The sequence below is a fragment of the Spermophilus citellus genome, assembly GCF_964194105.1.
Source record: "Spermophilus citellus genome assembly, chromosome: 6".
Taxonomy (NCBI): domain Eukaryota; kingdom Metazoa; phylum Chordata; class Mammalia; order Rodentia; family Sciuridae; genus Spermophilus; species Spermophilus citellus.
The window spans coordinates 74,796,743-74,821,633 of NC_138187.1; the positions used below are offsets into that span (position 1 = coordinate 74,796,743).

General features: G+C 33.5%; 1 protein-coding gene across 1 annotated transcript in view; it reads left to right on the forward strand.

The window, feature by feature from the left end:
- Positions 1-24,891, forward strand: part of STAM (signal transducing adaptor molecule) — a 68,643-nt gene that overhangs the window by 21,235 nt on the left and 22,517 nt on the right. Inside the window, exons 3-7 of the mRNA XM_081298424.1 lie at positions 14,158-14,233; positions 14,315-14,410; positions 16,905-17,051; positions 21,674-21,764; positions 23,507-23,699. Coding sequence (XP_081154550.1) covers positions 14,158-14,233; positions 14,315-14,410; positions 16,905-17,051; positions 21,674-21,764; positions 23,507-23,699 — 603 coding nt within the window. The remainder of the gene's footprint in view (positions 1-14,157; positions 14,234-14,314; positions 14,411-16,904; positions 17,052-21,673; positions 21,765-23,506; positions 23,700-24,891) is intronic.

Here is a 24,891-nt window from a genome sequence, read left to right on the forward strand (position 1 = left end):
CGTAATATTTTTTTTAATATTTGAGTTATACCATTTGGGGATTTTAATTGAGGTTATACTAAATTCATGAATTTACTCAGGAAATATTTTCAACTTTTGTAAGTTACATAATGAGGGATGGTCTGTTTGTTTTTTTTGTTTTTGTTCTCCTTTATTTCCTTCTTTCTTCTTTTTCTCCTCCCACTTATTTTTCTCTTAAGAGTTATTGGTGCCTAGCTTGGCACAGTGGTGCCCACCTGTAATCCCAGCTGCTTGGGAGGCTGAGGCAGGAGGATCATGAGTTCAAAGCCTGCCTCAGCAAAAGCGAGGTCCTATGCAACTCAGTGAGACCGTGTCTCTAAATAAAATACAAAATAGGGCTGGGGATGTGGCTCAGTGGTTGAGCGTCCCTGAGTTCAATCCCCAGTAACCCCCCCACCCCCGCCACACACACAAAGTTACTGGTATCTAGTTCTTTTAAATCCTCATTAAGTTAATTTCCAAACATTTATTTATTTGTTTATATAAATGGAATATCTCTTTGTAGTTCTTGTTAAAAAAGAGTTGGTTGAAAAGAAATAATTAATACCATTTTTAATTACTGAGGTTTTTAAAAAAATGTCTGACCCAAATTGTTCATGTAGGCAATTTTTCTTTAAGGTTACTGTTTTGCATACATATCCAATTATCTTTCTATTTTCTTGGTGTACCTGGATATTCTCATATTAGGAAGTGGAAAACTTAAGAACTACACTATGACTTTCCTGGATTGTAGGCATTTTTGCTTTCAGAGGCTCCCTTAAAAAAAAAAAAGCACGAATGCTTTATTATAAAGACAAATATATGTATGTTATATATTAAAGCATGTTTTTTGATGCGAAGGGTTTTTTGGTTCTTATTTTAGAATAATTTAAAACATTTTTGTGTGCTTCTAAAATTATTGTGAGCTCTAGAAACTGTGCCTACATTCCTAATATATAAACATTACAGAATTGGCTTATAAATTCTCATAAGAGTTTAATAATACAAAATTTTAAAGAATCTTTTTAGCACTGTACTGTGGGATACTTTTATTCTTAATATGTTACTTGTTTTCAGTTCCCTTTTTGTGGTATATATAAAACAAACGCATATAATAACTTACCTTTTTACCCTTCTAAAGTGAACAGTTCAGTGGCATTAAGTACATTCACACTGTGCAGATGTTACCATTATCCATTTCCAGAACTACTTCATCTTAAAGTGAAACTATAAGTATGTCCACTAAATAATAACTTTCCCTGACGCCAGTCTTTTTTTACCAGTTGTAATTTTTAAATCATGTTGTAATTAGTGTATATGGAAGACTTAATGGAGATCTGACTTATTTAGGAAGTTGTATAGATATGTTTAGATATGGGTTGCTGATGGTAGCATAAGAATATTAAACAGTACTATAAGTTGTAAGTGAGATATTCTAGATGCTTCTTGTGCTTTAGAGGAGACCGGAACAGGAAATTGCATTTTCCTAGCACATTCAGTTTAGGGTAGTTTGAAGTAGAGGGAAGTTGTGGGTTGAAATGCGGTTTATAAGGTAATTGAGTATTAAACAACAATCTGGATTTTTTTTTTTTTTTTTTTTTTTTAGAGAGAGAGAGAGAGAGAGAGAGAGAGAGAGAATTTTCAATATTTATTTCTAGTTCTCGGCAGACACAACATCTTTGTTGGTATGTGGTGCTGAGGATCGAACCGGGGCCGCACGCATGCCAGGCGAGCGTGCTACCGCTTGAGCCACATCCCCAGCCCAACAATCTGGATTTTAAAAAGATTATTGTTGCACTTTAATATTGGCTTGAAGTTTTATAAAATACAGAGAGATATTTAAGAAGACCGATTCAGGGATGATAAAGGGACGTAAGGGAAAGCATTTCTCTTTCAATAATTTTCTCTTTTTAATAAATAATTTGTAATGAGTGATATATAGTAGAATTATTTAAAGTCTAAATAAAATTAAGTACTTCATATTATTTTAAGCTTTCTTCCCTGTATTTTTCTCCCTAATCTCACCCCTAGCCCTCTTTTGAAGATGCTTTTGAATTTTGGTAATTTAGAAAATATACTCAGGTATAAAGAGGGAGACAGCAGTCATTATTGCGAAATTTCATTTAAAGTATGTATCCCCACTTCCCTCTTTTTTTTGTGGTGCTTGTGCTGGGGAATGAACCCGGTGTCTTGTATGTGCAAAGCAAGTACTTTACAATTGAGCTACACTTCCTCCACTCCAGTGTTTTGTTGTGTTTCAGATAGCATTTTGCTCAGTTGCAGAGGGTGACTTTGAATTTGGTGATCCTCCTGCCTTAGCTTCTGAATTGCTGGGATTATGGGTATGCACCACCATGCCTGTATGATGTATTCTTTTAAAAATAAGTATATATTCACATTGCTCAAAAATTAAAATAATTTAAAAAATATGAAAATTAACAAATCTATTCCTGTTTCCCATTCCCTATAGATAACTACTTTTATTTCTTCGTGTTGTTTTTTTTTCCTAATGTGAATACATTTTTCCTCATTCTTATAAAATAAGCATATTGTATATACATTTATTACTTAATTTCTTAATATATCCTGTCAATATTAGAAATGTATTTCTTTTAATGTCTATAAGTATTGGACAAATTTAGAAATCATTTTTTAGTTTAACATCAGTTTTGGTTAGTGCCATACAGGCTTTTTTACATACTTCAATAATTATTAAATAAAAATTATTAAATACAAATTATTTAATAATTTTTGTCATTATGACAATCTCAAGAAACTGAGTAGATATAATCCTTATTTGCTTCATATAAGTTATAGTTTTTTTTTTCTTTTAAAGCTTGAAATATTTGTGCTGAACTGAAAACTTTTAAAAAACATTCTGAAAAAATTTTCAGACTCCTTAGGATATTCACATGATTTTTGGTGTGCAGTTCCAGTTTATGAGTAAGTAGTGAAGAATGCCAATTAGGTCATATGATGAATTGAACATTCTCTGTTTGTTTAGAATCAAGAGAACCTTCAGAATCATAGTAGCAATTTTCTTTAACAAGTCTTCACTTAATAAATAGCTTTATTTTTCTGTTACTTTGGATTGGTGTATGATTTCATATGCATAAATAGATTTGTGGGGGTAGGTATTGATTTTCCATAATAATAATAAGTTGAGATTAAAGTTGTGTAATTTAACTCTTTATTAAGTTCTACTGTTTTATATGTTAACTGTTTTTACTTAGTATTAGATATAATTGACAAAAGGTGGAAAATATAATGTAACTCTTCTTTATTTGCCTAGTGGATGGATATGTTTGGTAGTAAATCTTTGAATTATTCACACAGAATTAGAAGGATAAAATCAAAGTTATTACTGATATTTTGTGAAACATAAATGCAAGTCTTTGGGGAGAAATTTGTTAAAAAATTTGTAACTCTGTATTGTTTGAATTGAACTATAACTGTCTCTGACCTTCAACTGGACGGTAATAGAATATTTTCTCTATTTGTAAGGAAAACATAGTCTCTAATCATCTTAGAGTTGCAAGGGCGACATCAGGTAGAGAAATAGATTTAAATTTTTTTTTTTAGGCTATGATCATATTCTTGATCTATGAGGCCTCAATTTTCAAAGGTCTTCTAAATGCTCTTTTAAGAGTAATGAGTAGTGTCTGACATTTATTGACCACTTATTATTATTTGCCATGTACTGTTTAAGTGGCCCTGTACACGTTTAATCATCACAGCCATTGTAGAGTAATTTAGGTTTTCCCATTTTAAAATGCAAAACTTAATTCATATTTAGAACTCTTTATTGTCATTTAAACGATGGGAAGGGTCCCAACAAAAGTAAAATTAAAGAATTTGTAAAGCATGATCTTGATTTCCATTTTTCATTCTTTTTTTTTTTTAACATAATGGAATTTCTTCCATTGGTTTCATTTCTTTCCATCAACTGTTTTTTTTTCTTTTCTTTTTTTTTTTTTTTGACAAACACTTTTTGAATACTGAATATAGTGGTGAATAAACCAGGCATAACCTTTGCTACCAACAATTCTAAGACCATTTTGGTAGAAGATAGGAATAAATAGGTAAGTAGTTTAGAAGGGTAAGCAACATGCTATAATGGAGAGCGAAAGGAGAGACCTACTTAGATTTTTCAGGGAAGGGCTAATGTAAGGGCTAATAATTATTAAGTTAATAGTATTTGTGCTATGATTATAAAGTTCAGAAGCTGAAAGCAGTGTATCCTAGGCAGAAACAATAGCATGTATGTAAATGTTGCCAGATAGAGAAAACTTGTTTGTTTTTTCTAAGAACTTAAGATACAGAGTAGCTGAATCTGAATCCTAAGTGTGCAGAGTTGGATTATATCTGGATAATAGAATATATGTCCTTTCACACTGGCTTCATTAAATTAGTAACATGCACTTAAGGTTTTTCCCTGCCTTTTCGTGGTTTAATAGTTTCTTTTTTATTGCTGAATAATATTTCATTGTGTATATCTGTATGTACTACAGTTTGTCTACTAACCTGCAGGGCATCTTGGTTGCATCCAATTTTTGATTATTGTATCATTTATGTTCAGATTTTTGTGGTGATATAGGTTTTCAGTCCAACTGGATAAATACCTAGAATTTATGATTGCAGATTACAGGTTCTTACTATAAAATTGTGTTTAGCTTTGTCAGAAGCCACAAGCCTGTCTCTCCAGAGTTGCTCATGGTTTCATTTTTTTACATTGAAGTCTTTAATCTGTTTGGGATTTATTCTTCTAGGAAGTATGAGGTATGGGTCCAACTTTATTCTCTTCCTTTTATCTAACCAGATATCCCAACATCATTTACTAGATAGAATTCTATCTCATTTCCTTCATATGTTATATTCAAGGTAATTTGAAATATTATCTTAATATGTTATATTCATGTATGTATTTGGGTCTGTTTTTGGACTTTCTTATTCCATTCCAAATGGAATATAAGTATATGGTAACTGTTACTAGCCTTTCATTAATCCACCATATTTAGTTCAGTAAGTAGAAGTTTTAATTTACCTCCTTTTCTAATGAAGCCTTTTGGGACTTCATGAACTTGTATTTAAATATATAAGTAACATTATAGTGTATACTTATTTATAATTTCATGTTCCATTGTGTATCTCATAATAAATTTTTATTTTATAAACTCACAGTTGACAATAATTTGATATTTATGCTGTATATAAAATAATTTTATATTTATGTTAAAAATAATTTGATATATATTTATATTTATTCACCCCTTTTTCATGTGTTATGTAGATTGTTTTATGAAATGTGTGTTATAAATCAGATTGACATTTCAGTATGTGCTTAAGAATTATTCATTTTGTTCTGATTTTAAAAAATTTTTTATATTAGAACTTTCATACAGTTTGTTTAATGCCTTTACACTTTTAAAAACATCCTCTAAATTAGGCTCTATTCAGTAGTCAAGGATGGTTTATATTATCTATTTGTAAATGTGTTTGGGTCATTTAGCAAAGCTTTGAGTTTCCATCTCTTTTAGTTACTGTGTGTCTCCTAAGTACTGACATACTAAGACCTATGAAAGTTATGTGTGTACATACAACCTCCATATAGATATTCGTGTGTCCTTAAATGGTAAGGCATAATAAGCCATTTTTTTGTAGCATGTAAAATAAAAATGTAAAATTTAAATCACTTAACTAATTTTGAAAGCTACAGTTACAAAAGTAATGATAAAGAATGAGATATTTGTATTTTCTAGAAGTAATATCATTGAGTATTTCTAAGTCCCTGTCACAATTCTAGAAGTATTAACACACTGATAAAGAAATACTAGGAGCATGCCCTCTCATAACCTCTCCCACATCTCTATATACCATTTTTTTTTTTTGCCCCTTTTACCTTTTTAACGGGTGAGGTCTGTCAGATTCCAAATCTTTTTTCTAGTTTATCAGCAGCGCTACTTCTGTTTAGCAGTGGTTCTCAGTTAGGGTGGTATTGCTTGATGAAGGATGTTTTTGGGTGTTGCATGACAGGAGGTTGCTGCTGATTAGGCAGGGACCAGGAATGCAACATGCCCTAGAGTCTTATGCTACAAAGAATTTTTCTGAATACCAATTAGTGTTTCTATATAGAATCTACTGCCAGTGTCTTGGTACTTTTTCAGTCCTATTTAATAGACATTTGGAAGTTAACAATGATAACATTTCCATTAATAGTACTTTTCACTATGATTACTAATTTATTTTTAGTATTTTCTCCTTACACTTAGAATACTTTCAGGAAAATGTGCTATTTTTTCATTTCAAATATTACCTTTTCGTTACCCCAGGGAGATAACGAAAAGGTAATATTTTCATTTAAAAAAATTGATCTAAAAATTTTTGATGGATTTTGTAATAGATGCAGGAATTAGAATGTAAACATTTTCAAATTTTTTATTTTTAATTTTTTTCATTTTAATTTTTTGTCTGGAAATTTTTCTTTTCAGTGGTAATAATCTCCTTAGGAATATAAAACCTCTGGTCACAGTTTTTCTATATTTTTTATGATACTGAAGTACTTTTTAAATAGTGTCAAAATGGGACATATTTGAACTACAGGGCTTGTCAAAAGTTTTAGAAAGCATAAAGTGTCATAAATCTTGATTTTTTTTGTACTAAAGGTTGAACCCAGAGTGCTTTACCACTGAGCTATATTCCCAGTCTTTTATATTTTGATAAAAGGTCTTGCTAAATTTTTGCAACTAGCTTCAAACTTGTGGTCCTCCTGCCTCAGCCTCTGCAGTTGCTGAAATTGCAGGCATGTACCAATGTGCCTGGCAAATTTTGACTTCTTTTTCCAACAGTAACACTAAATATTCTCGACTTCCTTCAACATTTTAATGGAATTACCTTTTCAAGTAATGTAATTGGTGAATGTTAATTTAAAAATTGGTAAAGTTTAATGTTAAGCTGTAAACCTCTCAGCAGCAACATGCTTGTGAGTAGGCATTTATAAAGAAAGTAGTGATGTTGGAAATTTACTCTGGGTCATTAAGAGAGATTACAAATTTCATTATTCTTGAAGAGAAAATGCATCAGTGCAAAATTAGTTTTACTTTTCCTTGATCACTGATTGTAGAATTGAACTGCATTATGTGCATGTTAAACTTATTGAATTTAACTGTATTTTTTGAAACTCTTTAATTTTTTTTCCTAAAAACTTATGCCTGCCACTTCACTTAGTGAGTTTGTGTATGCTGTCATACAATTTCAGTTACTTTTATAGTGTAAATACTTTGCTGCATTGACTATGATTCTTGCTCAGAGAAGGTATATTCTACACAGATGTATATGTCACCTGCCCAGCTGTTTATATGAAGTTTTGAGAACCTAAACAGATTTCTGTTTTTCAGGTGTGGTTACTTTGCATAACTGTTAATTTTAATAATCATATAGCATACCCATGAAGTGCATGTTTGCTACATTCTTCTGCCATTTAAAGAAAAAGTTGTTTTACTGAGATATAATTTTTCCATAATAAAAAGTACCCCTTGTAAGTGTACAGTATGATAGTTTGGCAAGTTTTTGCAAATTAAAAAACACTTATATAATTACCACCATAATCCAGACAGAATTTTAATTACTCTCAAAAGTTCCTTTTACTCTAGGCAACGAAGGGTAAAACTTGTTATTATAGATTACATTTTCCTTTTTTTAGAATTTCTTAAAATGAAACTGTGTAGTTAGTATGGCATTTCTAAGATGAATTCATGTTTTTATGTATTAGTAGTTCTACATATTGCTAAGAAGAGTTACATTGCATGAATGTTACTTTTTGTTTATCTCTTGATGGATGTTTAGATTGTATCCAGTTTGAGCTCTTATGAATAGGGTCTCTTTTAACATTCTTGTACAAAGTGCTTGATAATGTGACTTTGTTTTTAATGTCCTTAAGTGAAATTATGGTTTTGAGATTTCATTTGACATAAATATTATTGAGGGATGTGTTGATTTTCAAATATTTGGGATTTTTTTTGACATTTTGTTATCAATTTTTAGTTTAATTCTGTTGTAGTCATCAAAGAATGTTCTTTGTATGACTTTAGCCCTTTTAAATTGGTTAATATTTATTTTGTAGCTCAGAATGTAGTCTACTTTGGTGAATTTTCCATGCATTTAAAAATGTTTATTATGCTATGTATGGTTGGATTGTTTTATAATGTCTGTAAGGTCAAGTTGTATGATAGTGTGATAGTGTTGTTCAGGTATTCCAAGTCTGTGTGTAGGTGTGTTTTTGTCTAGTGTTTTCAGATTATTGAGAAGGGTATATTGAGATTTTCAATAGATTTGTCTCTTTCAGCTTCATCAATGTTTTCTTTGTATAATTTGAAATTCTTTTGCACATAGTTATGTGCACATTTAGAATTGTTATGCCTTCATGATGAAATCATTATATAATCTCCCTCTTTATTATCCCTGGAGAGTATTCCTTGTTCTGCAGACTACTGAAGTAGTTTATTGTATTGTTGGATTGAAAATCTTAATCTACCTCCTTTTAGATTATTTTTATTTATTTATTCTGGTTTTTTAAATTTATTTCCATTTGTCTTTTATGTATCAAAGATAAATTTGTACAAATTTGATAAAAATTTTATGTATCAAATTGAATTTTTTATGGATTTGTTTTATTTTCATTTCTCCTAAAAATAATTTTTAGTAGTGGCTCCTTTTTAGTGTTTCTTTGTTATTCTTTCCCATGGTAATTCAGTTCAGATGCTTTCAGGATATTTGCATATCTGATTCATTCTGTTCAATTAATTTTTCATTATTATATTTTTCATCTATAGACTTTATCTGCTTCTTTTTAGATACCATTTTCCTTACATTTATTTATTTTTTTTACATCCTTGAGTATACTTCCAATAGCTTATATAAAGTCTTTAACAGCTGTAATCCCATCATCTCTGTTTTTTCTCCATTTTCAATTGACTGAATTTTCTCCTAGTTATTGTGTCATAATTTTCTGCTTCAGATCTTATCTAGTGTTTTTTTTTTTACAAAATGTTTGTAGTTTGAATTTTATGTCATTGAGCACTAGGTTTGTTGTAATTCAGTTAAAAAGAATGTTGGACTCTTTTTCTTTTAGAAGTTGTTAAATCCTTCTGTGACTTATTTTTAAGTTGTGGTATGGGGAATTTAGGAATAGTTCAACTCCACTGCCAGGGACTAAACCCCCTGGAGGCAGTGATTGCCCTGGATATTCAACAAGGTTTCTTCACTTTGATGTAAGCTCTGGAAACTATGTGAGCTTCAGTAAATCTTTGGCATAGTCAGTCACTTTTGCCCAGCTTCATGGAATTTTTCATACATGGCATTTTCTACAGCAGACCTAAATGAATCCTTCTGCAGTTGTCTAAAACTCTTAACTATGTATAACACCTTCTACTGTAGCCTGCATATTCTAATTTCCTCAGGCCTCCTGAATTCTTTCTGTTCAACTCAGATTGCTATTATTATTTTGATTGCCATGCTACTGGCACTGAAATCCAGATGTTGCCTTTAGGCAGAAGGTATGCACTAATATTTGGAAAGTATCTGTAGGTAGAGAGTTTAAGCAAACCTGTGGATTATCTCATGGGTTCACTTTTGGGACTTACTCAGTACTGCCTGTGTAGCCTAATGTCCCCAGTTACCTCAATATATATTTTAAGTTTTTCATCTCCAACAGATTTATATTTTTCCATACTTTTTATTGGTGCATTATGATTATACATAATAACGGGGTTCATTGTTACATATTCATTTCTGCCATGATATGAAAATATAATTAGGCCAGTATCAGTCCCTAGTATTTCTCATTTCCCTTTTTTTCTCCTGTTGCTCCTTTTCATCTCCTGTACTGATCTCCCTTTAATATTTGTGAAATGCTACCCCCTCATACTTTTTCCCTTTTTTCTCTCTAGCTTCCATATATGAGAGAAAACATGACCCTTAACTTTCTGAATTAGGATTATTTCATTTAACATAATGTTATCAAGCTTCATCCATTTTTCTGAAGGTGACATAATATCATTCTTCTTTATGATTTTTAATATTTTTAGTTGTAGATGGACACAGTACCTTTATTTTATTTATTTTTATGTGGTGTTGAGGATCGAACTCACTGCTTCACACGTGCTAGACAAGCGCTTTACCACTGAGCTTACCAGCCCACATTCTTCTTTATGGATAAATAAAATTTCATTATGTATATATAGCACATTTTCTTATCCATTCATCCATTGATGGACACCTAAGCTAGTTCTATAATCTGCCTATTGTGAATTGTGCTACTGTAAACATGGGTGTGCATGTGTCACTACAGTATGATGACTTTAATTCCTTAGGATAAATACTGAGGAGTGGTATAGCTGGATCTTATGGTGATTTCATTTGTAATCTTGAGAAACTTCCATATTGGTTTCCATGGTGGTTGTACTAATTTACAGTTCCATCAACAGCGTAAAAGTGTTCCTTTTTCTCCACCTCATCTCCAGCATTTAGTATTTATTGTTTGTATTCTTAATGATTCCCATTCTAACTGGATGGAATAAAATATCAGAGTAGATTTGATTTGCATTTCCCTAATTGCTAATGATGCTGAATTTTTTCCTGTGTTCATTGACTTTCCTCCCTCCCTCCCCCTCCCTCCCTCCCTCCCTCCCTCCCTCCCTCTCTCTCTCCCTCTCCCTCTCCCTCTCCCTCTCCCTCTCCCTCTCCCTCTCCCTCTCCTCTCTCTCTCTCTCTCTCTCTCTTTTATACCAATTATTGAACCCAGGGGTGCTTAACCACTGAGCTGCCACATACTTATCCATATATATATATATATATATATATATATATATTTTTTTTTTTTTTTTCCCCCAGACAGGGTCTCGCTAAATTGCTGAGGCTGGCTTTGTTTGCAGTCCTCCTGCTTCAGCCTCTCAAGCTGCTGGAATTACAGGTGTGCACTACTGCACCTGGCTGTATTTTTTCTTTTTAGAAGTGTCGTTTAGTTTATTTGCGCACTTATTAATTGGGTTGTTTTTGAGTTCTTTATATATTCTGAATATTTATACTGTCAGAAGAGTAGCTAGCAAAGATTTTCTCCCATTCTGTAGACTCTCTCTTCCCATTTTCTACACTTTGCTATGTAGAGCCTTCTAAATTGATATGTTCCCATTTATTAAATTCTTGGTATTATTTCTGGGGTTTTAGGAGTTGTATTGAGAAAGTCATTGCCTGTGCCCGTGTGTTGGAGTCCTGACTCTAGTTGTTCTCCCAGGTGTTGCATGATTTCCAGTCTAATTCCTAGATCTCTGACCTAGTCTCATCTTACAAAAGGATACCACATTTTCCCAGCACCATGTGTTACAAAGGCTGTCTTTTTTCCAATGTATGTTTTTTGGCACTTTTGTCAAGGATCAGTAACTCTATCTGTGGGGTTTATCTCCTTGTCTTCTAGTTCATTCCATTGTTCTGTGTCTGGTTTTATGCTGGTACCATGCAGTTTTTGTTATATAATTCTGTAGTCTAATTTGAAGTCAAGTATGATGACACCTCCAGCATTGCCTGTTTTGGTTTAGGATTACTTTCATTATTCTGGGTCTTTTATTCTTTCAAATGAATTTTAAGATTGACTTTTCTAGTTGTGAAGAATGGTCATTGGTATTTTTGATAGGGATTACATTGAATCTGTATATTGCTATTGGTAATGTGACCATTGTAACAATATTAATTCTGCCTGTCTCTCAACAGTGAGAGGTCTTTCTGTCTTCTAAAGGTCTTCTTCAATTACAACAGATTTATTTTTTAAAGAATTAGACTGAGGGGTAAAACATGAGAGAGAGAAGTATGGGGTAAAAAATTAATACACATGTGGGTGGGAGATGTAGCTTAGTGATTGTACAAGGCCCTGGGTTCAATCCCTGCTGCAGTCTGGCTGGGCACAATTCAGGAGCCACTTGTCAAAAGAAACTAACTTTATTTTTAGAACCACACACGCCAAACAAAACAGCTCCTCAAGAAAAACCCTCAGAGCCCAACTGCCACCACCGGCTTCCCACAAGCCTCTCACCCACTTCCCACAAGCCTCTCCACCTCCCCCAATCCTCCTGCTCTTGAGGCCGATTGGCTGGGTCACGTGGGTGGAGCCAAAGAAGTCCCCCAATGAGCAGCTCCGTGGTCTGAAAGGGTAGGGAAACAGCCCAATGAGCATCACCGCAGAGGAGCCAATCAGCTAGATGTTGCTGGGGCCGCTGTGAGCCAATCATCAGCTGGCAGTCTGAAGGGCAGGGAAACAGCCCAATGAACATCACAGCAGAGGAGCCAATCAGCTAGATGTTGCTGGGGCCGCTGTGAGCCAATCATCAGCTGGCAGCTGGAAGTTTGCTGGGGCCCCTTTGGCTGTGGCTCTCAACATCTCCCCCTCTCTGTTTAAACAACAAGCATGTGGCTTAGGGACCGTGCCTGCCTTAGGTTGTCCAATACTACATATGGTCCTTACCCGTCATTGGATGAGCTGACCTCAGGGCGTCAGCCTCCTGTCTTAGGTTGGTACCATTGCAATTGGATCTTACCCGTCACTGACTACCGGTCTAGTATACAGCCACACCTGTGGATAGGTCTTTGTACCAGTGGGGGGGTGAGGTTCTTTGCCTCACCTGTTGGCCCCCAAATTTTAGCTGAACGATCATGACAAGCAGAAGGGAGGAAGATACACCAAGCCAATTGACGGACATGTGTTTCTGTTCGCTGCACCAACAGATAGTTCACAATGCATACAAGTGAGTTCACAATGCATACAGGTGACACATAGTCTAGGCAAGTTCTGCAAGCAGTTCGGTGATGGCTATTGCAGAAGCTGTAGATGGGTTTTATCTTTGTCTTCACTGGCACTGGGATGAAGATAGGAATTCTGGTAATAATGGCTAAAGAAAAAATTATGTAACATTCCAGAAGGCACTAAAAGAAAACAATTTTCTTAACAATTTACATTGTCTTCACTGGCACTGGGATGAAGATAGGAATTCTGGCAATAATGGCTAAAGAAACAAATCCCCAGCACTAGAAAATAACCTAAAAAAAAAGTAAGTTATTTTGTCATTTAACCTCCCTCCCAAAAAAACAACAACCAAACCCTCTCCCATAAAACTTTAGTTAAGAGAACTCTGTGTACAAAATACAATGAAGTTTTATGCTTAGCAAGGCTGTAGATGTAGATGTTTGTTTCTGGTATCTAGAATTTAGGACCTACCGCTTCTTTTTGTATGTATTAATGGGCATATGACACAGCCCAGGTTTTAACCAGATTTAAGTGGAATAGCCACTTGGCTGGCCTCATAGAAGTAGGTGAAGTATTTGGTTTCATGTGCCACATACCAAAGTTCTTCCTATGGTACTGTACCTGGTGGGGTAGTACTTTTTGTTAAACTCTCCATTTAGATTAATTCTTCATCAGGAAGATCCATACTGGTGTTCCTGTACCGTAGTAAACAAAACTTTGACATAGGCCACAGTGTTCTCCCCTTCTCTGCCCTCCCTAAGGTATAGGGGATTGAACCCAGGGCTTTGTGCATGCTAGGCAGGTGCTCTACCACTGAGCCACACTTGTACACTGCATTGTCCTTTACTTTTATATTTCTCCAAATGCCTGAGTAGTGTACTTTTGATTATCTCCTTTGTTGCACATGGTTACCATGACTCAAAGCTGTCCTGCTGCAAGGTCTCCTGGGGAGTTGCTAGCATGGCACCCAGAGGGAGTTGCTGTCACTACTGAAGCTGTAGGATGCATCTCTTAATTTATATTTATTTTAAACATTTTTTGTTGTAAAATTGTTTACAGTAGAAATATAAATTTGGTTGCATTTATACTGTCATGATGGAGAGTGGAAGTTTTGGCCTACCATTTTATTTTCAAAATGTTTTTCAACCAGCATTAACCCCAAATGCCTAATTTATGCTTGGTAAATAAGAAAGCTCATTAAATTTGCTTAAAGTTTTAAAGGAACTAGTCAATGTGGCATTTTTCAAACACGTCCTTGATAAAAAATAAATGTACTTCACCATACTGTTTCTTTTGTATAGTAGTCTGTTGCCTACAATTGAAGGTGGGTGCTGGATATATTATTAATTGCTTAATTTCTCATATTTTAGGCCTAAAGATTGTCTTCGGTCTATTATGAGGCGGGTGAACCACAAAGATCCCCATGTTGCTATGCAAGCTTTGACTGTAAGTGGTTTCCTTTTGAGCTTTGCCACAACATTACCTACCAAAATTGAACCCTTTTAATTTCTGATTGTGTGCTTTTAGCTTCTAGGAGCATGTGTATCAAACTGTGGCAAAATTTTTCATTTAGAAGTATGTTCAAGAGATTTTGCTAGTGAAGTAAGCAACGTATTGAATAAGGTAAGGAACACTACTGCCAGAAATTAAGGCAGTCTTCATGTATTTATTGTTCGCTTCTTAATATTTTATATCACAAAGGACTATTCTGTGTTTCTCTTCTCTACATTATACCTTTTCTAGACTGTCTTTCCGTTATACAAATAAATACTGTTTTACGGAAAGACTACAAATCTATGTAATTATTAGAGTTGTTTTTTTCAAGTCATATTGAGATATATTTAACTTTTTCACTCTCATTCCTTCATCTGATAAGAAAATATGTTTATCTATAGCTAATTAAATATTGCCAGTCTATTTTAGGCACAGGTTTTGTAACCATTTTTATAGGTTCCCTAAAGTAGAACCTTTCAGGAATACTGCCAGAATGTAGGGCACTGTTGAATTTTCATCTTATATAAATAAGATCACTGCTTGGCTATCTCAGGGTTTTAATAGGGTACTGCTATTTTGTCTAACCAAACTGGCAACAAAAGTGGTGGCAGGTGATTTCCTACTAGGGACTGCCTCAAATCATCAAGAGATGGGGTCAGATGTAATTCCAAAGAAAGAATCACCAAATGCCAGGGTGATCAGTCCAAATCATTTGATATTCGAACTTAAGTCGAACTTACAGTGTAAGTTGCAGTGTCCAGTGAGAAAAGAAATGTTTTATCCAGATATGTCTGTAACAAGCAGGTTATGTTATAAAGTAAATATGTGAGTTTATGGAATTTGGCTCAGGCCAAGGCAGGTTTCTGTGTATTTACAAACTTACTCAGTCTTTAGTGTTTTGAATGATAGCTTGGAACAACTTTTTTTTTTTTTTTTTTTTTTAATATTTATTCTTAAGGGTTTTTTTTAGGAGGACACAGTATCTTTATTTTACATTTTATGTGGTGCTGAGGATCCAACCCAGCACCTTGTGTATGTTAGGCAAGAACTCTACCACTGAGCCACAACCCCAGCCCCTTGAACAGCTTTTTTTTTTTTTTTTTTTTTTTTAAATCAATGCCTGGAGTGTTCAAAGCCCTGGCTGGGATTCAGGCCTATAGATGAAAACATGCAGCTGGATGGGTCACAGAGTGCTTTGTTTCTTCATGAAGACTAAGAAAGTGGGAGTTTGGGGGACCCTACAACTGTCTGCATATTTGGATGTAAAGTGAAAAATTAAATCCCCCAATTCAAAGAAGTTAAAAAATTAATAAGTACAGTTTGAGTTTTTCTAGTAAAGAATTATACATTCTGAAGATAACTATTTCTGGCTTTAAAAAATTTTTGGTATTATATATAAAAACTATCAAAAGGGTTGGGCTGGGGTTGTGGCTCAGTGGTGTAGCACTTGCCTAGTATGTGTGATGCACTGGGTTCAATCCTCAGCACCACATAAAAATAAATAGATAAAAGAATTGTGTCCATCAATAACTAAAAATAACTATTAAAAACTACCAAAAGGGGAAATGCTTTGGGGGGGGGGACAAAAATTAGTAATTCCAGATTTTAGTAGAAAAAAGCAGCATAGAAATGTCATAAAAATTTTAAATTCTGTACATTTCAGATATGATTATGTGATAGATCCTTTTCTGCTGTGTTCAGCTACTTATTTTAATTTTTTCTGTTAAATAATAAACATTGTCTTTTGATGTCCTGAATGTCGATCAAAATGTACAAAAGAGATTCTATTCTCATGTTTTCTATAATTTAAGTGAAGATGTAATATGAAAACTTACATATTAGTGTAATCAAGTATTTTGAAAAGCAACTACATATCACAGAGAGGACTTTATTTTCCAAATGTTTTATAATTTATATCATCAGTTTTATACTTAAGGAGGGGTTTTTGTTCTGAAAAAACGAACTTTCCGGGCTGGGGATGTGGCTCAAGCGGTAGCGCACTTGCTTGGCATGCGTGTGGCCCGGGTTCGATTCTCAGCACCACATACCAACAAAGATGTTGTGTCCGCCGAGAACTAAAATAAAAAAAAAAAAAAAAACGAACTTTCCAAGATGATTAACATGTAAGTACCTCATACCAAGCCTCAGATTATTAAACATTGTGGTAAAAATACACAGTTAAGAACATTAAAAGTCAGGAATTAATACAAGGAACTGTACCATTGTCTCCTTGCAGTCTTTAAAAATTGTGCAAAAAGCAAAACAAAACTATTTTTGTCTTCCTGACATGCTTAATTTGCAAAATACTCGAGTCTAAGTCCTGTTGTTCTGATCTCCACAGTGTTATTATGTATTTAATACATTTCATTTTTGAAGTGAGATATAATGGCATATTCCTTGTTTTTTCCCCCATAGTATGAAATAATATGTTTTTTCCCCAGTAACTGTTCTATTTCAACATGTGTAGTCTAGTGTAGTTATTTCACATGTATAACTAGAGGTGACTTGTGATTGAAAAAGATGTCTACAATACTTTTGCAATTTTTATATTTAAAGTGTCTGTACTAAGTTGTTAGCTAGGAAGTTGGTATTTTTTCATTAAATTTTTTTGTTTGTTTCTTAGGGTCATCCTAAAGTATGTGAAAAATTAAAGGCTCTTATGGTTGAATGGACAGATGAATTCAAGAATGACCCACAGCTTAGTCTAATATCAGCAATGATTAAAAACCTTAAGGAACAAGGAGTTACGTTCCCAGCTATTGGCTCTCAGGTAATGTGTGTGTGTGTGCTATAGTTTGTTTCTATAAAATAACTATGTTCAGTTGAAGTTTTCTTTTCTTTGTCCATTTTCTATGTAGTTTTTACTATTTCAGAGGAATTTTTAATAAGAGTGATGGATTCAAAGGTGCCAGAAAAATGTTGTTGTGAAATATTAATGTGCTCCAACCTCCACTTTCTCACTGTCTTTTCTTTATAAATGAATTTGTTTAATATTTTGTAATTTCTATTTTTTTGGTGTAGTTTTAATGTAGACAAAATTGTTTGGGTGAGGTCACACTGACAGTCTTATTATCCTTAAAATTTAGGGATGAGGTTATGGCTTTTTTGATTAGGAAGTTTATGAACATCTGTATTGAAAATAGGGCAGTGATATGAGGGTTGAATGAAAAGAGAAACACATTTTTCTTAATATGAGCTAACCTATATACCTGAGTCTTTTCCCTTTCCCCCAGTAGATGTGACAGACTAAAAGGGTTAACTTCCCTCTTATACACACGTTCAGACACACAAACACATATACGCATAGCACACAAACACATGGAATTTTGTAATGGGATCATCTCTGATTTATGTTATGTAGGGGAAAAAAATCAAGGTGTATTTTTTTTATTCCCTTCCTGTATTTTTCTATTCTGGGTAACCATCTTTTAGGATGTCCAGCTAATCTAGGGGGCTTAAAATGTGTGGTAATTTAGTATACCATCTTTGCCTACTGTGTAGATCAGGCCAAAATATAATGAGAGGCATGAAATCATCAACAGAACACACTCAGTTGTGGAGGGCTCACCTTTGGGCTTTTGACTGCTTACAGATGTCTCCTAGATTCTCAAACCAAATCTGTATAGATTTTCTTCCCAAGGTATTTCCATCTTATCTGAGTGCTCTTGTGATATGAAGATCCAGAAATATATCTGAGAGAGGAAGCAAACAGAGGACATTTTCCTTCATAATTTAAATTTTTGGTATTTGATTAGTTTTTACAATGCTATGTCTTTGAGAAGTTATTTATTCATAATTGCTATCTGGCTTTACTAAGAATAATTGCAAGAATCTGTATAATTAAGCAATAATTTTATGTAGAGTAATCCAAGATATTATCAATTTCTTGACGAAAAAACAGTGCTTGTTTACCAGTGAGTAAACTCAGTGTAGAGAACCAAAGAACACAGATACATAGTGGAATTACATTTTCTTTTTTCTTTCTCTTTTTTTAATATTTTTTTTTAGTTGTAGATGGACACAATGTCTTTATTTATTTTTATGTGGTGCTAAGGATCGAACCTAGTGCCTCACACATGTGAGGCAAGTGCTCAACCACTGAGCTACAACCCCAGCCCCTGGAATTACATTTTCTATACTTATTTTAGAACTTGTTCCTTGAAATGTGATTTACTGGAGAGCATCATCAGCATCACTTGGACACTTATTAAAAATGCAGCCTCTCCTGTGGCACTGCATACCCGTGGACTCATTTTCTCCATTTAATGAGATTCCTAGATGATTCTATGAACATACTGAAGTTTGAAAAGCAAAACTCTAGAGTAGAGGTTTCAGTGCAAGTGAAAACGACATTTCACTCCACAAATGGACTTAATCTTATAAGAGAAAGAAGTAATGATATATTTGACATGTAGCCTTGCTTGGTTAAGCTAGAATCTTAGCTATAGGAATAACTTAAAGGAATGTCTAACCTTTTCTCTCATTTTATAGATGAGGAAACTGGTACTCAAAATGGTTAAGGCACTTGTCCAGGGCCACAGCTAGTAGTTGACAGAGCTGGAACTAGAACACAAGGATAATGATTTTCAGTCCAGTGATTTTCTCCAACCTGATCTTATCTTCTGTTTGATATAGTTTAGTGGATATGTATCTGTCCAGATTAGGCTTCAAAGTGCAAAGAAATAAAGCAAACACTGGCAAGGGCATTATTTTTTGATTGACAAGAAAAATCAGATGATTCTTTTATTCAAAATATTTAGGATATAGAGGACCAGTAGCAAAATTAAATCTGTACTTTTGATCTAGATGTTATAAAATATCCCAAGCTAATTTTGTTATACTTGGTATATTTCAGCTACAAGAAATGTATTAACTAGATAAAAACCAAAATATGATAAAAGAATAGTGGGTTTTATTTATTTTTATTTTTTTTGTGGTTCTGAAAAGTTTTTTATTGGAAATCAGAGAGTATCATGTTTAATGAAAAAATGGCTCATCTGGGTTCAGCTGCAGAATTCCCTCTAGATTTTAAAGCTAATTAATTATTTAAGTCATTGCTACAGTTTTATCAGGTTAGATTTTTGTCGTAGCATACTTAACAAAAGTGCCTGAAAATATAAAGATTTTTCCATGTTTATTTTTTCATGCAAGTACAGAAGAAAATAATGTAAAAATGTTAAGAATAGTCATACTTCAGATACCCACTTCATGCTGATACATTTCTGTTAGCACTAATTTTTGATGTACTGATAGAATTAAGTCTAGCACTCTTACTATATTAGATTATTTAATATGACAAGTATCATTGTGTCACTAAGAACTATAGAGTATCACTGACCAAGTATACTTACAATTTTTCAGAAGTGAATAATGAAAACATTATCTAAATAAGTTTACAACTGGAGATGGGTCAAAATTAAGAGTGCTTAAAGTTGTATTCAAGTGAATTCCAAAAAGCTTTTTTGGAAATTTGCTTTTCTAAAAGTAAATACTTGTGCTTTTAAAAAATTTTTTTGGTACTGGGGATTGAACCTAGGGGTGCTTAACCACTGAGCCACATCCCAGCCCTTTTAAAATATTTTATTTAGAGACAGTCTTGCTGAGTTGCTTAGGGCCTTACTAAGTTGCTGAGGCTGGCTTTGAACTGGCAGTCCTCCTGTCTGAGCCTCCTGAGTTGCTGTGATTACAGGTGTGCACCACTATGCCCATCCTGTGCCAGAGCATTTGACAGTATGAAATACATCGAGAAATAAGAGTAATATATTTTGCTCTAATGCTGAATATTTTGGCTTTTTTTTTTTTTTTAACACTCAACAAACATTTATCAAGTACTTGTAATATTAGGTACTTTTTCCCAAGGAGCATATAGTCCAGTTGTGGAGAAAGAAATGTAGTCAGATAATTATAATAGAAGCTGAGATTTATTGCCTATACTGTGTTCCAGCTACAGTTCTAAATGTTGTAGGTATGATAATTTGAGTTCCATTTTTCTTCCTGATTGCTCTGGGGAATTACAACATCTCTCTGTTACTTTTCACAATCTGTTTGAATTAAAACTAATATTGTATCATTTGCTGTAAAAATATCAAAATCTTAAAAACAGTGTAGGTCTGTTTACTCCCTGCCTCACCATGCTTGTGCTATATTTGTTAGGTGAATTACCTCTACATATATTATAAACCCCTGGAGGTGATGTTATATTTATGTTTTAAACCCTGAATGATCCTCATCTCTTCTGATTTTGCAGGCTACATATGTTAGTCCTCTAAATGGGCTATGAGGTGCCCATGAAGTGCAGGTGCTATTATTATTCTCATTTTATGGATGGGGAACTTGTGCAAAGAGCTTAGTGCACCAATGTCAGACTGCTAGAAAAAGTGTTAAATTTGTGGAATTTGACCTATGTTGGCCTGATTCCACAACTTTCCTTCTTTTCCACCCATACCATAGTACCTTGATTAAAAGTATTATCAGAGGAATATAGAAGAAAAAGTTTTTAGTTAAGAAGTTTAGGATTGTTTTATTGAGAAAGTGATATTTTAGCTGTTTACTGACTCTCGAGTTGGATATGACATAAGGAGCCAGTGAGAGAGAACATTGTTAAGTGGAGCAAAAGTGTGTCATAGGTATAGAAGTACCAGTGTATAGACTGCTCAGGAACTGCTAGCAGTTCCTGGTAACTGGTAGAATGATTGAACATGAGGCTGGTAAAATAAGATGGATTCTGATTTGTGTGGAATGTACATAAACTTAGAAGCCATGGAAACATAAGGCTTAGAAACTTGTAATTCCAGACATGTGAATCATTTTTCATATTTGCTTACTTGTACATTGCCTTATCTATAAAATATATAGGCAGTAATAGACAGTCAAAATTAATTATTTGTATTTTGGTTTATAGTGGGATTTCATGAGCATTTATGTTGTTATATATAAATTTCAGTTCCTGAAGATAACAGCCTGGCTTTTGATCTAAAGGAAGCAATAAAATCTAATAATGGAGTAGTATTACATTTTTTAAAATCTATTTGTTTTTAAAATAATTGTCTACTTTCCTCTCCCAACCCCTTTTCTGGTGTTAGAATTTTTTTAAAGTTAAAAAAAATATTCTCTAGTCTCTTCATACCATTTTTCTGTTTTTAATTTAACCTCTTTTTACAAATCTTTGGGAATGTATTAGCTCTGTTTACTGTAAGTGTCCAGTTACTCTCAGTGTCTTTACTCCAGTTCTGACTATTCTTTCTTCCTTTCAAAGTGGAAACTTTCAGTTTGAACGTCCATCATCTTCTGAAATCTGTAGTGGGCTGATGAGAGGGTTCTTGCAAGTTCTTTAATTAAGTGTAGTGGGAAAATTTGAGAACAACCCTCAAATATTGGTTTCTTTATTTTTAGGCTGCAGAACAAGCAAAAGCAAGCCCAGCTCTAGTAGCCAAGGATCCTGGGACTGCAGCAAACAAAAAAGAAGAAGAAGATTTAGCAAAAGGTGCATTTTTAAGTCCCTGAAATATTTAAAGGAAATAGAGGACTTTATATCTAAAGCAGACATCTACTTTGTCTCTCTTCTTCAGAGGCAACTATTATCATGATTCTTTTCAGTCTGTTTTTATAGTATTTTCATTTCTTTGTATATCCAGAAAACCATATGAGTTACTTTTTGCTATCCAACAAATTCATTTTTCATAAGCAGTACACTCTATCATCTGCAGCTTGCTTTTTCATGTATTATGTTTGAGATTTTCATGACACAGACGAATCAAGTTCATTTGTTTTAAGTACTGTATAAAATTCTAGTGTAGTAATATAGCACACTTTTTCTACAATAGACATTTGCATTGTTACTGTTTTTTTTCACTATAACAAATAGTACTGCAATATCCTCTATGTATTCTCTTTTACATATATGTGTGACTTTATCATGTGGCACTAAAAATGGCATTGTTGGAACATGAGATAAGTATATATATCTTCACTTTTCTAAAGGGTTGCATGATTTTTTTTTCCATTAACAATGTATGGAAGCTGTGATTATTTTTTAATCTCCTCACAGGAGTTGGTGGTGTTAGAGTTAATTTTTTTGTGAACCTGATAGTTTCAAAATGTTATCCAGTTATTTATTTACCTGATTTACCTGATTAGTGAGGTTGAGTCCTTTTTTTGTGCGTGTAGTGGCTGTTCTGGTTTCTTTTTAGGTGAATTATCTTCCTTTTGAAGTTCTTTTTTTTAAAATAGTGATATTTCTAAAGATATAAATATTTTAGGTATTTATCTATTGCTGTTTTATCTGTGTAAACATCTACCCTTGCCTTTTGTTTTATTAACTTTGATAATGACATGTTTTACCAAATAAAAGTTTTAGGGGCTGGCTCAGTGTTAGAGTGCATACTTAGCATACACTAGGGCATACGTTCAGTCCCAGCTACTTTCCTCCCCCCAAAAGTTATAAATTTTGATGTTAAATTGCTTTTCTTTTAGGATTTTTACCATTTTGTGTGTAGGATGCATTCCCTTCCCCTCGTTCTAAAGTTTTATTTTCATATTAGCTCTTTATATCACTCTAGAACAGGGGTTCAGAAAGGGTTATGGTTCCAGTTGAAGGCAGGGTAGTGAGTACATTAAGATTGTATTGCAGAATAATCCAGTTACATAATTGTTTCTGAGAGATGCATGGTGAGGATGATCTGCATTGATGGAGTAATGGCAGAGATAGAGGAGATACATTTAAGATTTGTTAGGTGAGTCTTCCCACTGGTTACAAAAGAATGATCTTTGTAACAATAAAATCCAGCTTCTTAGATACTGCCCTTGAGACTGTAATTGTGATTAAGCAGTTCTGCAGTGAGGCATGGTACTCTTGATTTCTCATGTGATTTTGATATCGTTTTGGGAACTTGCTATAGAAAAACATTTAAAAGTTGAAAGAAAATGCAAAATATTTGCTACTAAATTTCATAAAATATTCAAGAATTTATTTTTTTAATCTCCAATAATTTTAATTATATCTGTTCAATAAAAAGTCATGAATTTCTCATCAAATTTTACATATTCAGTTGTGCTTATATGAATATTATTGACAAATGATTTCTGTTCATTATATTATATTAGGATATGTTCTAGTTTCCAGCTATACTTTTGAAAAAGTAATACTCTGTTGAGATATCTTTTGGTACTTCTTTGGATTGTGGCTATATTAAAATTTTGGATATTTTAAAACTCATTATTTTTCAGCCATTGAGTTGTCCCTCAAGGAGCAAAGGCAGCAGTCAACAACTCTTTCCACTTTGTATCCAAGCACATCCAATCTTTTAACTAACCACCAACATGAAGGCCGAAAAGTTCGTGCTATATATGACTTTGAAGCTGCTGAAGATAATGAACTTACGTTTAAAGCTGGGGAAATCATAACAGTTCTTGATGACAGGTAATGGTTAATCATTAATTGACTATCCATGTGAAACAATGTAAAATCCTTTGTGTTTTACATTGTTCCTATTGAATTCAATTACAAAATGTAGTCAAAATATTGACCTTTTTGTGTGGAGGATAGATTCTTAAAAGTTTTAGAGAATACACTGAATTTGTAAGACATTTATATAGTTTATTGATTTATTTACATAGAACAGTCAGTGTATCCATGTGGATCAAAATAACTTTACATGGAATTAGACATTTACATTATCATAGGGATAGTGTTACAATGCATCTCTCTTTAAAACTGCAGCTATGGGCTGGGGATGTGGCTCAAGTGGTAGCATGCTCGCCTGGCATGCGCGGGGCACTGGGTTTGATCCTCAGCACTACATAAAAATAAAATAAAGATGTTGTCCACCGAAAACTAAAAAATAAATATTAAAAAACTCTCTCTCTCTCTCTCTTAAAAAAAAAACAGCTGCAGCTATATGATGCTTTGCTTAAAATGAATTGTTATTGATAATGAAATATTATCAAATTTGTTCAAGGTTATTTCAAGTATCACTTATTGTTTTAGTTCTTTTATGCTGCTATAACAAATTGCTGTAGACTGTGTGACTCCTAAACAACAGGAATTTTTTTTTCACATAGTTCTAGAGGTTAGGAAGTCCAAGATCAAGGCATTGTCAGATTTTATGTCTGATGGAGGGCCCTTTTCCTGGTTCATAGATGGAAGTCTATTCACTATGCGGTGTTTTCTCCTTATATTTTATTGGTGCGTTATAGTTGTACATAATAGTTGGCTTTGTTGTTATATATTCATACATTCACATGATATAACAATATAATTTGGCCAGTATTGTTTGCCAGTGTTTCCCCTTTGTCTCCCCTTGGTCCCTTGCCTCTACTATACTCATTTCCCTTCTCTTTTTATGAGCGCACCCCCCCCCCCAACACTGCCTGCCTTGGGTTTCCTTTTTCTTTTCTTTTTTTTTTTTATTATTTTTTTTTATTGTTGGTCGTTCAAAACATTACATAGTTCTTAATATATCATATTTCACAGTTTGATTCAAGTGGGTTATGAACTCCCATTTTTACCCCGTATACAGATTGCAGAATCACATCGGTTACACTTCCATTGATTTACTTATTGCCATTCTAGTGTCTGAGGTTCATGACTTTCTGAGTTCGTTTTATTTCAT